Here is a 16,369-nt window from a genome sequence, read left to right on the forward strand (position 1 = left end):
CAGTTCTTGCCCAGGTGAACATTTTTTTTAACTAGGTTTGGTGTCCAGCTACGCCCGAGCTACTTTTATTTACCATTTAAATTTTATTTATTATGAAATATGTTTCGCTAAATTTGGTTAATACATACATTTACAATTTGTATCTTGAAATTAGGATGAAATGTAAAATTAATCAACAAATTATATGTGACACGTTCACCACTCCCGCTGTTAATATTATTACTTTTACTATATCCCCTATTAATACTATTATGTTCACTACTTCTTCGGTTACTGTTGTTTGTTTAACTAGTATTGGTGCCCGGCTTCGCCCGGGCTACCTCTACTTACCATTAATTTTTTTTTCATTAAATAAAACTATGTAAAGTTGCATAATCCATAAATTTGTCATTAATATATTTTTTATAACATATCCTAAAATTACGATGAAATAAATTTTGAGACAAATTCACTACTCCCGCTATTAATATTTTACTCTTATTAATGAAACAATAGTAATAACATTTCACTACTTGCCCCCATAATCATTGTTACTTTTACTACTCCCGCCGTAATTATTGTTACTGTCACTACTGCCGCATTAATATTGATAATTTCACTACTTCCGCCGTAATTATTGTTACTTTCCCTATTGCCGCATTAATATTGATTATTTCACTACTCCCGTTGTTATTTCTATGGAAAGGATTATTATTAAGATGATTAACATATGATAATTACAAGAGTATATATAGTGTGTAGGTTAGCCTAGGATACAAGATACGTATAACTAAATACATAAGGATATGGATACATTCCTAAATACTAGGATATGGAATAGCAACAATATTAACAAGAAGATTACGATACAATCGTAATCTTATCATCCCCCCTCAAGATGGACGGCGGTGTTAAGAGTCCAATCTTGCATAGAAGCATTTGGAACCGAGAACGTGGCAGAGGCTTTGTGAGTAGGTCAGCGAGCTGATCATCTTGAACGACGGGTACAACGCGAAGTTTACCAGCTTGAACACGCTCCCGAATGAAGTGGAAGTCAATGGCAACATGTTTCATGCGGGAGTGGAACACGGGATTTGAGCTGAGTTGAGTGGCATCGATGTTATCACAGTAAACATGAGGGGCACAAGAAAGATTGACACGAAGCTCGGCGAGAAGGTGAGTGAGCCACGCGAGTTCAGCTGCAGCGTTGGCAATGGAGCGATACTCAGCTTCAGTGGAGGAGCGGGCAACAGTCTTTTGTTTCTTGGAGCTCCAGGACAGGGGATTGCGGCCAAGATATACGATATAGGCAGCAGTCGAGATAGGAGGATTGACGTCGCCTCCCCAATCAGAGTCAGAGAAGGCATGGAGAGTGTCCGGTGAGTCACGATGGATGGTGATGCCATGGGAGAGAGTGCCAGCGAGATACCGTAAAAGCCGCTTGAGAGCAGCCCAGTGAGTGCTAGTTGGCAAATGCATAAATTGAGATAGTTTATTTACCGCAAATGCAATGTCGGGACGGGTTAAGGATAGATATTGTAAGGACCCAAGAAGAGCACGGAATTCAGTGGGGTTGGAGTGCGGTGTCCCATCATGGAGGGAAAGCTTTTCAGAGGAGTCCATGGGAGTTGGGACAGGCTTTGCATCGAGCATTGCGGCACGTTGTAGGAGTTCCGATGTGTACTTGCGTTGGTTGAGAAAAATGCCAGCAGGGACGGGAGTGACTTCGACACCGAGGAAGTAGGAGAGAGGGCCGAGATCTTTGAGGGAGAACCGTCGAGCAAGGGCGTCAATGAAGGAGGAAACGTCCGGCGCGCTAGAGCCTGTGACAATAATATCATCTACATACACAAGAACAAATATAGTGACAGGTGAGTGACAATAAAACAAAGAAGTATCCGAGACCGAGTTGGTGAACCCAACGCTTAGTAGGTAGGTGCGGAGTTCCGTGTACCAGGCCCGAGGGGCTTGTTTAAGGCCATAGAGGGCTTTGTGGAGGCGGCACACGTAGTCCGGATGCTTAGGGTCAACAAATCCCGGAGGTTGGGACATATAAACGGTGTCAGTGAGGGTTCCTTGGAGGAATGCGTCATTGATGTCAAGTTGACGAAGGGGCCAACACTTGGTTACAGCAAGAGTGAGCACTAATCGGACCGTTGCAGGCTTAATGACGGGACTAAAGGTTTCACTGTAGTCAATGGATGGGCGTTGGTGAAATCCTTTTGCCACAAGACGAGCTTTGTGCTTGTCGAGGGAGCCATCGAGTTTGTACTTGGTTCGAAAGATCCACTTACAACCCACGATATTTTGAGAGGGGTGAGGGGGAACCAGGCTCCATGTGTTGTTTGCGAGGAGGGCATTGTACTGTTGGTCCATAGCCGCACGCCAAACGGGTTCAGAGAGAGCTTGGCGAAGAGTGCGGGGTTCGTGTAATACTCCGTATTTATAGTCTTGGGGGTACTCTATAGAGTAGCCCTTACTCTGTCGAGTAAGGGTAAGTGTCGCAGCAAAATAGTTTCTGACCTGTTGGGCACTCGATCGAGTAGCTCGGGCACTCGATCGAGTAGGGGGGTACTCGATCGAGTACCTTGGGTACTCGATCGAGCGCCCGGTTTTACGGGGGAGTTTTCGCGGGTTTTGTTAATTATGCGATTAGGGTATTTAAACCAATTCGTCTTTGTTTTAAAACACTTTTACCAAAACCTAAAACCTGTTTAAGAGAGAAAGCAACAGTCCTTCTTCCTAATCGCATCCTTAACGATTCCCGGAGTTCAGACGGTCGATTCTCGTTGTTTTTCGTGTTGTTGGATTCCTTGCGTCGAGGGTAAGCTTCTAGCATAATTTTTATAATGTTTTGCTAGTTTTGGTCAAACCCTAATTTAGGGTTTGGGGATTTTATGAGTAGGAATTGAATAGTAGTCTTTATGTGTTATGTATGATAGGAGGAGAATTCGTAGAGGAGCCGTTTTGAGACAGCTGTTTAGATCGTCTGCGTATTTGCTTTCCAGGTAGGATTTCCTACTCGGTATTAGTCCCATAATGGGATATTGGTGATGTGCTGTAGTTAGATGTTTGATTGTGATTGTGATTGTGTTTGTGATTGGTTGTGATGGTTCTCGAGATGCGTTCTCGGCTGAGTGGGGTCACTTGCGGGAGTGATCTCACGCCCTAGTTTCGCCCTTCGTGGAACCCGCCACGGAAGGGGATGTGCACATTAATGATACAGGGTTATCGCTCGTACGATGAGCGGGGCTTAGGTGGGAACGGCTGCGGTCCCCCACTGGCAGGGCTGGTCCAGTGGACAGTCAGTGTTGAGATGATGATGGGAGTTGGTGTTGTGTGTATGTGTGATGATTCGGTGTCTGTTGCCTTATTGTTATTATCTATTTTGGTTGTGTGATTAGTCACGACCCGGTGTTGTTTTGTAAAAACTGCGGTGATCCATTCGGGGGATGGTGAGCGAGATATTGAGCGAGTATAGAGATGGTGCTTGGATAGTGGGGATGGCCACGACATGACGATAGAGTCTTCCATTTGTAGTTTAGTCTTTATTTACATTTCATTTGAGAACAGTTAGTTGGAATAATGTATTGTACTTTCAGTTGGTTTGAGGATTGTAACTTTTCATTAAAGTACTTATAATAAAGGTTGTTTCTATTTTGTCTATTTGATTATCATACCTCGGGCAACCGAGATGGTGATGTCTCCATACCTGAGTGGTCCTGGTAAGGCACTTGGAGTATGGGGGTGTTACAGTTCGGGTGTGGACAGTTGGGCCACGAGGTTCATCATGGTGCGTGGTTTATAGATGTTGTTGGTGGAGCGGGTGACATGGGGAGGAGGTGGTGGTGGTGGTGGAGGTGGTGGTGGAGGTGGGGTGGGTGGTGACTGTTGTGGGGAGGTCGAGGTGGAAGGAGTGGTGGTGATGGGAGAGGTTTGCGAGGAGGCAGGGGAGGGAATTGGAGTTGTTGCGGAATGGGTGGTGGATGAGGCGGGAGAGGCAGGTGAGGTGGGGGTGGATGGTGTAGATGACTGGGTGGTGGGGGGGTCATCGACGGGAGGAGGGGATGAGGGAGGAGGCAGAGTAGTGGAGGGGTTGACAATGGGTTGGGATGGTGTACTGTCGGGTATGGAGGAGAGACACCATTGGGTCGTGGTGGGCAGGGTTTGGGTAGGTCTAGGGGATGCGCGAAAGGGGTAGGAGGTGTCAATAAATTTCACGTGACGGGAAGTGTAGATGCGGTCAGTGGTTGGGTCGAGGCAGAGGAACGCATGTTGGGTGGGTGAATAGCCAACGAAGACACAAGCGATGGAGCGTGGGTCAAGTTTGTTGGAGGTGTATGGTTTGAGCCACGGGTAGCATAGGCAACCGAAATTATGAAGGGAGGTGTATTTTGGTGCGGAGTTGAAGAGCCGGTGGTAAGGGGTTGTGTGATTAAGGGTAGGTGTTGGCATTCTATTAATGAGGTAGGAGGCGGTTTGAAAGGCGAGGCTCCAATATTTGAGGGGGAGTGATGCGTGGTCAAGGAGGGCTAGACCGGTTTCTACCACGTGCCGATGTCGTCGTTCCGCATAGCCGTTGTGTTCGGGGGTGTGTGGTGGTGAGGTGAGGTGAGAGATACTGTTTGAGGCGAGAAACGGGGCTAGTTTTTGATATTCGCCACCATTATCGGAGTAGAGGGTGATAATTGGTTTTGAAATTTTTTTTTCTACGAGAGCTTTGAAGTAAATAAAAATTTGGAGGGAGTCGGATTTCTTTTTAATGGGGAAAAGCCATATATATTTAGTGAAGTGGTCCACAAAAATTATGTAGTATTTATAATTGTCAAAAGAATGAGTCGGAGATGTCTACCACTCTTACTAATCTCGTTTATTGTTACTTTTATTATTCAAATGAATGATTACTATCATATAAATATATTTATATAAATATATTACATATATCCATTAAATCAAATCGAAAGAATTATGCAATATTATATATTATGGAATCTAACTTGAATTATTTATAACCTACTTATTATATTTTTGTATGTTAAATAATTAACATCTCTATACATCTAATCAACTATAAAGTTTAATAAAATTGCATAAATTTTAAATTTAATATATAATTTTATGATGATAATAATTAATACCATAAGTGTGCATGTTTATACTAATTAATTATTTTATTTTAAGAAAATTGACCATCTTCTAGTTTTCTATAAATATTTAGGAAAATTACCAGACATTTTCTTTCTTTTAGTCTCCTTGAAATTGTCCATCTTAATTAATTACGTATTTTATTTTAAGGAAATTGATCATCTTAGTTAATTATTTTATTGTAAGGAAATTGACCATGTTTAGGAAATTACCAAGCTTCTATATAATTTAATTTTAACCCAAACTATATAATAATTGCATTGAGATCCCTTAATCGGGTCCATCACACGATGCTATTGATTTAAAACTATATAGTATAATTAATTTGTATAACTTTCTTTAATTATACTGAAGTCCTTTGGTTTCTGGATTTAATATATAGTATTGATTATTACTTTCATGACATTCTTTTTTAATATCATTACGTTCACTACTCCCGTGGTTACTATTGTTTCTTTTACTAATTCCTCTATTTTTTTTTTGTTAAATTCATCATTCCCGTTAAATTTATTTAATTGTTCATACTTTTTCTTATTGTCACCATTGTTACTTTCACTATATTCGTTGTTACATTCACTACTCCCGCTGTCATTATTATAACTATCACTACTCCCACATTAATACCGTTAATTTTATTAATCTCGTTACTGCTACTATATTACTTTTACTACATTATTTAATTTAATTTATAATTCTATGATGATAGTAATTAATTACATAAGTGGGGCATGTTAATTTTAAGGAAAATCACTATATTATTGTGTTTTCTAAATTTAATTACTTTAATTTAATGTAGTTTCCATAAATATTCTTAATCTATATTATACTTTTAACCAAAAATATATAATATTTACATTGAAGTCCTTTTATCGGGTCCATCACAATTCACACGGTGCTATCGATTTAAAACTATATATTATATTTAGTTTGTATCAATTTCTTTAATTACATTGAAGTCCCTTGGTTTCTGGAATTAATATATAGTATTGATTGATTACCCCTGTTATTTTTACGGTAACCAGTTAGTTTTGTCAAACTCATATATTTAAATAAATTAATATTTTCTTAAAATCTAATTGTTAGTTAATTTTTCATACTTTCCCTGTTGTTCGTACTGTTACTTTCATTACATGTTTTGTGACTATTATAGTACTATTATTTTCACTTCTCCCGCCGTCATAATTTTTTCTTTCACTACTCCCGCATTTATTATTGTTAATTTCACTACTCCCATTACTGCTAGTACGACTTTCACTACTTCGGTTGCTATTATTGTTGTTTTTACTACTCACATGAATGGTTACTATCACATCATAATAGTTGATTATCTAATTGTATTAGAGTTATATATTTAAATAAATCTGAAATATTAGATTAGAATATTATTTAAGAGTAATCATTATAGTATTTACTAATTAAATTACAAATCTAATGATTGTGAAATATTATATTTTTTTGGAAATCTAGATTAATTTATTTACCTTTTAATAGTTTCCAATATATATATATATATATATTAATATTATATTTGTGTATGTTAAATCATTAACATCTTTATACTAATTAATACCATAAGTATGACATGTTATTTTAAGGAAAATCACCATATTATAATGTTCTCTAAATTTATACTTCAACCAAAACTATATAATATTTACATTGAAATCCCTTGTTCGGGTCCATCACACAGTGTTATGATTAAAAACTATATAGTAAAATTAATTTGTATAGATTTACTTAATTACATCGAAGTCCCTTGGTTTCTGGAATTAATATATAGTATTGATTGATTGATTGATTGATTGATTGATTGATATGGAGTATAATTTTGGTTGTTTTTAGCCTTTTAGATGAAAAATTAAAGGGAATTTTTGGGTTTAATTTGAAGTGGGTTTTGAATTTGATGATCCGAATATTCATCTGATGTATTACATCATACCTTTTAACAACTGCGTTTATGTGTTTTTTCGGGAACATTTAAAGTTTATAAGTTACTCCGTATATTTTAATTATTTAACGTCAAAACTCAAAATGAACTGAATTTATATGTATAATTTTTGTATTATATTGTAACTTTTTTAATTTAATATAATATTTAAGTAAATGAATTTAAAAACTTTATATTAAATAAAAGCTCATAATCTTTAAAACAAAACTTGAAAACTTTATTACTATAAAATTCAGAAACTAGGTTGTATAATCTATGAACCCACACTTTTCCCACCTTTTCAACTTTACCCTTGACCTCTTTCATTTCCACTCTTTTAACCAAAAATCAACAACACGAGTAGTTATTACTCGTGTTATCAACTTATCCTTAATGTGAGAACAGCTTGTTATTGGCTTGTTCCTTGCCCAGGAGCTAATGTGATGTGGAATATAATGTATTGAGGTTAGCCAATTATAGCTACTGATGTGTTCACGGGATCTGTCACAGATATGGAGGCATGTCGATAAGAATAGTGCTGGTTTCCTTTATCGACAGGAGTTTTATAATGCGCTAAAGCTCGTAACTGTAGCACAAAGTAAGCGGGACCTTACCCCCGAGATTGTTAAGGCGACATTGTATGGACCAGACTCAGCTACGATCCCTCCCCCTAAAATCAATCTCTTCTCGTCTCTGGTACTTCCGTCAACTTCTGCCTCATCGGCTCCTGGGCTTTCAAGTAGCGGTATGGGAGGAATCTCAACAGGCTGTGTGGGTGGAAGCCCTAGTGGTGGTCCTTTCAGACCGACCTCAGCTTCCAAGTTGTAGGACCGTTTCCTCCACACCTATCAATGAAATCATTATGGCAACTGGGACTGAAAATACTACTAAGAATATTAGCAAATACGGAGTATATTTCTTAGAATATTATTGTTGGTTCCATATCTTGTAAATTATTCTAGATTGATCTTCTTCTTGTTGTACAGGCTTTGATTTGCGGCTTACTACATGCTCTCTGGTTGACTAATTTATACTTGTATTTAATATAAATATTTAGGCTTGTATAATTTGTCAAATATGCAATCCTTAATACAATTTAATTTTTTTTCTTAATTCTCTCTATTTTATCAGGGTATCAGAGCAGAGATCTACTCGGCCAGATTCCGTTACCCATTTTCTGTTGCCGCTACCCACCTCTCTTATTCCTCCTTCTACCATCCTTAAGAATTGTTTTTTGTGTAAACTATATGGAATCGGGCCGGATATAAATATATAACCACTCGGCGATAAAGCTCTCGCTCATAAATTTTATTGTAGCTACATCCATCTACCTAAATGTAAATAAATTGTTTTTAAGGTTAAGAAGGAAATATCGTCTTAAGACAAATAACAAATGTAATTTTAATGAATATTTAAAAAAAAAAAATGTCAGGAACACTAAAACTTGGGAGAGACGATATTTCAATAAGTTATTGAGAGACCAGTCTTCTGTACCCTTTTATTTGTATTTCGCGATCCTTTTGTTGTTGATCGTGACATAGTAATTGACAGGATAAATCGCACGCCTAATCAAAGATGAATCAAATGGCCTAAACTAATGCAGTAGAGGAAGTCGGGATCGTATCCACAGGTAGACAAATGTGTTCTATTTGCAATTCTAAGTCCGTCCAAGTCACAAAATTGGGGGTTTGATTTGTTTGTTTACTAGTTAATATAACATGCAAAGAGAAATTAAGCGTAGAAAATGGAATTCAAATAATAGGAGAAAAGGCTAGGACATCGAGTCACCATGAAAATGCAACGGTCAAAAGTAAGGGTCATATATCGGCATAAATACGATCTGTAGGGCAGTGAAAAGGTCCTCTCGGTCCACTATTCACCCTAGAAAACTCCTAAAATGCTTTCACTCTATTTAAAAGTATTCTAATGTGTGCAGCGGGTCTAACTCTCTCCAATCTCTCGATCTAGGTCAGAGTTTCCCGGATCAAATAATCAATTACGAGCACTAACCAATTAAATGCTATTGGATGCTACAATTAAGAACACAAATTCAAATATATGCCAAATCTAATCACCTATTTAAAACTGTCTTATTATCACGGCTCCCCTAAATCCTAGCATAAGAAATTTAGCTATGCATAATTGAATTAACAAACTTAACAATAATAATGAAAATTAAACTAAACATGATGGAGAGAAGTAAATAACAATTAAGCATAAAACTTGCAATAATAAAAGAGGAAACAAAGATTAATTAATTATCGAAATAATGGAAGAAAGGATACAAGGTTTTCAGATCCGAAATTAATAAGAGTAAAAGTAAAGTCGTATATGTCTTGGCAATATGAAAGATGACCTAATATGTTTAGTAAAACTAGCTTAAATAATAAGTACAAAAGATTAAATCAAATAAGAGGCTAATGGGTCGAAATTATAAAGCATATTTCAACCAAATTGGAGATAAGTGGATCGACCAAGCAGAAAAGTCGATCGACTATTTGTCGTCGCACAGTTCCTACAATGCGCATTGAATTTCAAACGGCCGTCATTTCTTCGTTACTTGGGAAAATAGAGCGTTTTCGGTGGCATTGGAAAGCTAACAGGTAAGCTTTCGCCTCCAATTTGAATCACTTGATTATCATTTGTAGAACTCAAGTTATGGCTTTTCAAAGTAGGCACTAGTAATGTGAAGCCTTTCTTTTGCTCTATAAGCTTCCTTACTTCACTAAGGACTCCAAAAAGGATGGTTGCCAAGTTCATTTCATACCAAGGCGAATATTGCAAGCTTTAGTGACGGGTTTTAGCTTCTTTCCACAAACTCGAGCCTATAACCTGCATAAAACACAACACGACCCAAAGTAGCCAAAACAAGAGAGAATAGTAGATAATGCTACTCAATAATGCATAAAAATGAGTGCAAAACGATACAATAAGTGTATAAATAAAGCACACATCAGTAATTTCGTACCTATTTACATAATAAATGTACACATTTTATCTTTAATCATGATTTGTACCTATTTTATTACCTTTACTACAACTTTTTCTTAAAATTGTAAAATAGTCTCTTAATAAGCTTATTGAGAGACCGTCTCTCATAAGACCTACTTTGTGCGGAATTTAACAATAATTCTTGTATAAACCGTTTTATACAAGTGTTATTATGGTGCCTAACTTCCTTCATTCACCACTATTTCATGATACGCATATTCTTATTTTAGACGGACCGTTTTTGTCTAACCAATAAGACGGGGTTTTAAGACCATTTTATGATCAAATTTGACTATAATGGTCCAGGCACCGTCCAGCTAGTCTTTACAACTTATGATGACTTAGGCGCTGTTTGGTAAACGACATATTGACCAATTTTTTGCATATTCAAGGCTTTTAGCATGTTTGACCAATCAATATGCTAATTTTAGTGTTTGGTAAATAGCATATTGAAACAGCATATTTGGGGTCAATATGCTGTTTTACAATATGCTGCTTACCCAAACATATTGGTTAGCATATTGTATAATAGGAAAGTTTTTTTCCATTTTACAAAGAAAACTAACAATCTACTAATCGTAATCTGCCAATTACCAAACACTCAAATTAATTCTGCTAATTATAATATGCTAGTCAAACCTTCTGATAAAATCTGTCATTTATAATCTGCTTTTGCAATTTGCTTATGCTGAAATTAATCCGCTGTGTACCAAACATGGCCTTAATTTAGTTGCCATGTTTGGTAAACAACAGATTAGTTTTAGCATAAGGCATAAACAGATTATAAATGACAGATTTTATCAGAAGGTTTGACTAGCATATTACAATTAGCATAATTAATTTAAGTGTTTGGCCTAGCAGATTAGGATTAGCAGTTTATTAATTTTCTTTGTAAAATGTAGTATACTCTCCTATTTTAAATATGTTGGGATAAACATCATATTGTAAAATAACATGTTGGAAGTATTGCTTAGTTTTGCTTCAAAAGAATCCCACATTGATAAAATATGTTGGAGTATTATAGTTTATAAGTGATCTTTTGTATTAGACTACTAGATATGTAGTGGTAAAGGGTCCGTACAGCCACACACGCGCGCGCGCACGCAACGCCGGGTCGGGCTCTGGCTCTGGCTCTGGCTCTGGGCGAGCACCTGCGGTGCGTGCCGTAGGCCGTTTTTGGAAGTACGATCACTTATTCTCTATAATATTTTTGCACAATTTCCGAAACTGATTACTCAGTCTTTCAGAGAACTGTTGCGTTTTTCATAGTCTGAAAGTTGATTTTTGCGTTTTACAATACTGATTTTACAGTCTTCTAAAACCTATTTACGAGACAATTTCAAAAAAACCTATTTACGAGACACCATTCTGGATCCTTCCTACTCTCACTATATATACTTGCTATCTCTACTCATTTCAGAACACACAACACAACATTTCTCTCTTCTCTCTATCTGTCTCTCTACACTATAATTCCATAGCTGATTTTGGGCAACGTTCTGTTACTACTCCTCAATCCGAGTCTTTGTCGTACACCTTAGGCTCGGAAGTCGTGTAACCCTGGGGGTTGGTTGCCAAGAGGCCGTGTGTATCGAGCGGGGCAAATTCAACTTTAGGGCAGTGATTCTTATCACGCCACGACTTCTATCTCTGCTGGTTCTGTAAGTTTTACCGTTCATTGTTTTCGTAATAGTGATACCGCCTACATAACATATTTACCCGATAGTTGTTCCAGATATCCTTTTTATCTATAGTAGATTACTCTACTTGTTTAATTTTTGTACTACCAGTCTACACAAGACTACATCCGTTTCTTAATTTCAATGCCTACGGAATTTGAATGAGCAAATGGAACAAAACCTGTTACAGGTCGTGCTGATTGTATTGTATAGTATTGACTCAATCCACCCGTAATATAAAGTTGTTCTCTGAAATAACAACACAACTCTTATGTGCTTAAATTAAAATTGTGACATGGATGATCAATTTGAAGCATATTTTAAGAGTGCAGATTTGGATAATGATGGTCGGATTAGTGGAGCTGAAGCTGTCTCATTCTTTCGAGGATCCGGTTTATCCAAACAAGTTCTTACCCAGGTTCTCATTTTTTGCACATTTCTATGTTTTGTTGATTTTTTTTTTGTAATGTCATTTTGGTTGTTATAGGTGAAAGATGGGATTTTTTTTGAGAAAAAGCAAGCTCGAATGTATTATCTGAGATTTTACTTGTTTTTGAGCATTTTTGTATTTTTTCTGAGCTTATTACCTCAAATTTTATTTGTTTTTAGCTTCTATTTTTTCTGAGTTTATAAGTTAGATTTTAATTTTTTTTTCCGTCAAAACTCAAATTTAAGTAAGTTTGTATGTAATGTTTTTGAGTTTTATTGTAATTTTTTGAGCTTAATGTTTTAATGAATGAACTCAAAAAATTTATAGTAAGACTCAATTTTTAAAACAAATTCAAAAACTTTATTATAATGCTCAAAAAGTATAAAACTTGTGTATAATCCACTTAATGAATTTTTTTGGATTTAATTTAAGTGGGTTTGGAATTTGATGATCTAAAATTCGATGGGTAGTACTCCGTGGCAATTCTAGAATTAAGACCGTCGATAAATTGCTACGCGCCATAAACACTTTTCCCCACTTTATCAACTTGGCCCTGACTTGTTTCATTTCCACTCTTTTAATCAAAAACCACTATTATTATTATTATTATTATTATTATTATTATTGCGAAACAGCTTGCAATACAACTGATGTGTTAGATCGATATTCCATATCTATTGCAATAATAATAATAATAATAATAATAATAATAATAATAATAATACGAGTAGTGGCTAACGTCACTACATCATATTCCATATGAGCTCCTGATCTTGCTATTGACTTGTTCTTTGCCAAGAAGAAGCTGATATGGAATATGATGTAGTGACGTTAGCCAATTATAGCTATTGATGTGTTAAATTGATCTATTGCAGATATGGGATTATGTCGATAAGAATGATGCTGGTTTCATTGATCGGCAGGAGTTTTATAATGCGCTAAAGCTTGCAACTGTAGCACAAAGTAAGCGGGACCTTACCCCCGACATTGTTAAGGCGACATTGTTTAGTCCGACTTGACTAAGATCCCTCCTCCTAAGATCAATCTCCTCCGTCAACTTACGGCTCATCGACTCCGATCTTCCTAGTTAGGAATGCCAACTCCTCGGCTTTCAAACACCCGTATGGGAGGAATCCCAACAGGTCGTCTAAGTGGAAGACCTAGTGGTACTCCCTCCAGACCAATTATTGATGCAAATAGTTTTGAGTTGATGACTTCATTGATCCAATTTATCCAACAAAATCAATTTAGCGGATTGCTAACTGAGAACCCGAGTGAACATCTTTGTAATTTTCTTGAGAAATGTGACACGGTAAAAACGAATGGGATTTCTAATGATGTCCTTCGACTTAGGCTATTTCCTTTTTCATTGAGAGATCGTGCTAAAGAGTGGTTGACAAATGATGATCCAAATTCCTATGATACATGGAACAAACTCTCAATCGCTTTCCTCCATAAATTCTTTCAACCGGGGAAGACAGCCAAGCACGAGATTACCTCATTTGTTCAACATGACACGGAATCTTTATATGAAGCTTGGGAAAGATTCAAGGAGCTTCAACGACAATGCCCTGACCACGGGGTTCCTTCCTACCTTCTTATACTTATTTTCTATAGTGGCGTGAAGCCGGAGCTACAAATGAGTCTTAATGTGGCCGCGGGAGGAGCTCTTGATGGGTTAGCATGGGATAAGGCCCAAGCTTTGATAGAGGAAATGGCATCCAATACTTATCATTGGGGCCATGACCGCCATGTTAGAGGGGGTAGATTTTATAATGACTTTGTTCAATTGATAATTAACGACTTATCTCAACAAAGTGCACGAATGAGCTCAGGTGGCTCAAGTTCATCAGATCCTACGTGTCAACTATGTGGTGCTCAAGGCCATTATGCGACGGATTGTAGTAATGTGTCGTTGATGGAGCAAGCTAATGCTCTTTATTCTATGCAACCTTTCGACCCATTTCCTAATACCTACAATCTTGGCTTAGTTGGGTGGTCATTTGATCCGAATCTCGACTATTGCAACACCACTCCACATTCAAAATCACCCGGTTATCAAACTAACCCTCAATTTCGACAAATTCCCTTACAAGAAACTAACCAAAAATCGAACCTAGAATTGATGATGGAGCAGATGTTAGCTTCTCAAAGCCGACTGACCGCCTCTCATGATCAACTGTCGGCGTCACAAGGCCAGTTCATGGCAACTCAGGAGCTAAAAAATATTGAACTCTCAAACAAGTTATCCCGATTGCAAAACCAAGAGAACTCCTCTCATAAGATGTTATATCCAAATTAAAGGAGGTCTTTGTAAAGGTGATTTTATAGTAAAGACTATTTTCGTGTCCGTCATTTGTTAATTAATCAAAGTAAACAAATAATTAGGACAGACGTGTATATTATAAATGTTATTTTAGCTTTTTCAAAGTAATTTTATAGAAATAAACGTCCACCAAAATATTTCTAAAAATGTTTAACCTCCTCTCATTTCTGTAAGTTTGATTTCAATACTAATCAAATGAAGGAGATAACATTTTTAAGTAAATAATAATCAAAAACAAGAAAAACAAAAAGATATACCATAATTATAAGTGGATTCTTGGCCGAATAGCCTGGTGACTGCCTGACTGGTGTATGTGATGTCACTTGTCTGTTTTTTAGACTTCGAACTTGTCACTCAAGGGTGGTTCTCGGGGTTTACCCAATGTGCACCAAAGATTTTCAAAAAAAAAAAAAATTATTTCATCTATCTAAAACAATTTAAACCGTTTTAAATTTAAGAAGAAAATATCATCTTAACAAGTGTACTCCTTCCTTTCCGGTGGTCATTTGTTTATTTTTGGTTTGGCACAGACCAATGAAGGATATGGGGTCAATTATTAGAAGACGTGTGGACCAGCTGGGTGTGAAGGATCAAATTGTTTATCAAAAGCATCCTTAAATGCGTCGGTATTCATCATAAGATGTCGGATTATCAAAATAAAGTTAGAATATAAATAAAATAAAATTCTAATTTTGGGCTATACTCCTTTTGGGCCAGTCCTATACTATAGGACGGTCCTATAGGAGAGTTGCTGATTAACTCCGTACAATACCATTTATCACTCTTTACCCTCAGTCATATGACTCATATGCACTGAAATCTTTCATCAACACCAATAACGAAGGTAAAAAGAAACTCGCTTTTTCCTCAAATACTACGGAGTACATCTTTATCTCCATTCTTTCTTTCTAAAAGACACCAAATATTTTCATGAGCTTAATTATATAGCTATAATCTCAGTAAAAGTATAGGTTAAAAAAATGCAAATTCATATGAGAAAAATCCATAGGTTCACTTCTCAATTACTTGGAAGATGTAATTAATCAAGCTAGTGCCATGGCATACTTGAGCTAGGCAGAAGGTTATGATCCACAATTTGTTGTTCACTTGTTTGTTCAACAATAGCTTAATGCATGTGATGGATCATAGGTTAAAGAATACTGCGTACAAGAGCAAGATCTATTTCCCCATTTCTTTTTTCAGTTGGTCTTATTTAAGACCGTCTTAATTTAAGAACTCTCACGACCTCATTTTACTCACCTCTATTTTAATCGGGTGTGAGAGTCATTTTAACTTAAGACGGTTTTAAATAAGAATTTGTGTTCTTTTTATGTACTAATGTTAATTTAAACAAATTTGTAAATTTGAAGCAACCAATTTGTTAGAGTTTGTTTGCTAAATCCCAAAACTCCAAGCGCTTAACAATTAACATCGCTATTTCCCACTGTACATTTGTTTAGGTAAGAAAAAGGTAATATGGAGCACTAATAATACTAGGAAAATGTTAAGAAACCAATACATGAATTGTTATGATAATTGAAGAAAATCAATCCCAAATGGCATTTATCCTTCCCTGTCAATGCAAAAATGGTCCAACAATTTTCATCAATCTAGGAAAAAAACGTGCCAAATGCAACATTTACTGTAAATGGAGATTAAAGCGGAATTCAGTTTTGATTGCAATAAAGAAAAAAACGTGCCAAATGCAACATCTACGGAAAATGGAGATTAAAGCGGAATTCGGCTTTGATTGCTCTTGTATTCCCGTTTAAAAATGTAATTATATGTATAAGGTAATTGTGTACTTAAATTATACGTATAAAAATCAAGAGTGTATAGAGTATAGTTGATTTTCTCATAAGATTTTGAAGAGAAATTGGTAGGGGTTGAAT

The 16,369-nt window shown here is 36.5% G+C and overlaps 1 protein-coding gene and 1 non-coding gene across 2 annotated transcripts; one reads left to right on the forward strand and one right to left on the reverse strand.

Annotated features, from left to right (window-relative positions):
• Window positions 1-11,466: 11,466 nt before the first annotated feature.
• Window positions 11,467-14,458, forward strand: LOC141640339 (uncharacterized). The gene is made up of 3 exons (XM_074449147.1): window positions 11,467-11,703; window positions 12,054-12,139; window positions 13,027-14,458. The coding sequence occupies exon 3, from the start codon at window positions 13,245-13,247 to the stop codon at window positions 14,451-14,453; it is 1,209 nt and encodes a 402-aa protein (XP_074305248.1). The 5' UTR covers window positions 11,467-11,703; window positions 12,054-12,139; window positions 13,027-13,244; the 3' UTR covers window positions 14,454-14,458.
• Window positions 13,631-13,735, reverse strand: LOC141640341 (small nucleolar RNA R71). The gene has a single exon (XR_012542970.1). It is a non-coding gene; the product is annotated as a small nucleolar RNA R71 (small nucleolar RNA).
• Window positions 14,459-16,369: the final 1,911 nt, after the last annotated feature.

This window comes from Silene latifolia, unplaced genomic scaffold (assembly GCF_048544455.1).
Source record: "Silene latifolia isolate original U9 population unplaced genomic scaffold, ASM4854445v1 scaffold_750, whole genome shotgun sequence".
Taxonomy (NCBI): Eukaryota; Viridiplantae; Streptophyta; class Magnoliopsida; order Caryophyllales; family Caryophyllaceae; genus Silene; species Silene latifolia.

Excerpts from the sequence above, each read along its gene's own strand:
- LOC141640339 (XM_074449147.1), top strand. The coding sequence starts at position 13,245 with ATGCCAACTCCTCGGCTTTCAAACACCCGTATGGGAGGAATCCCAACA.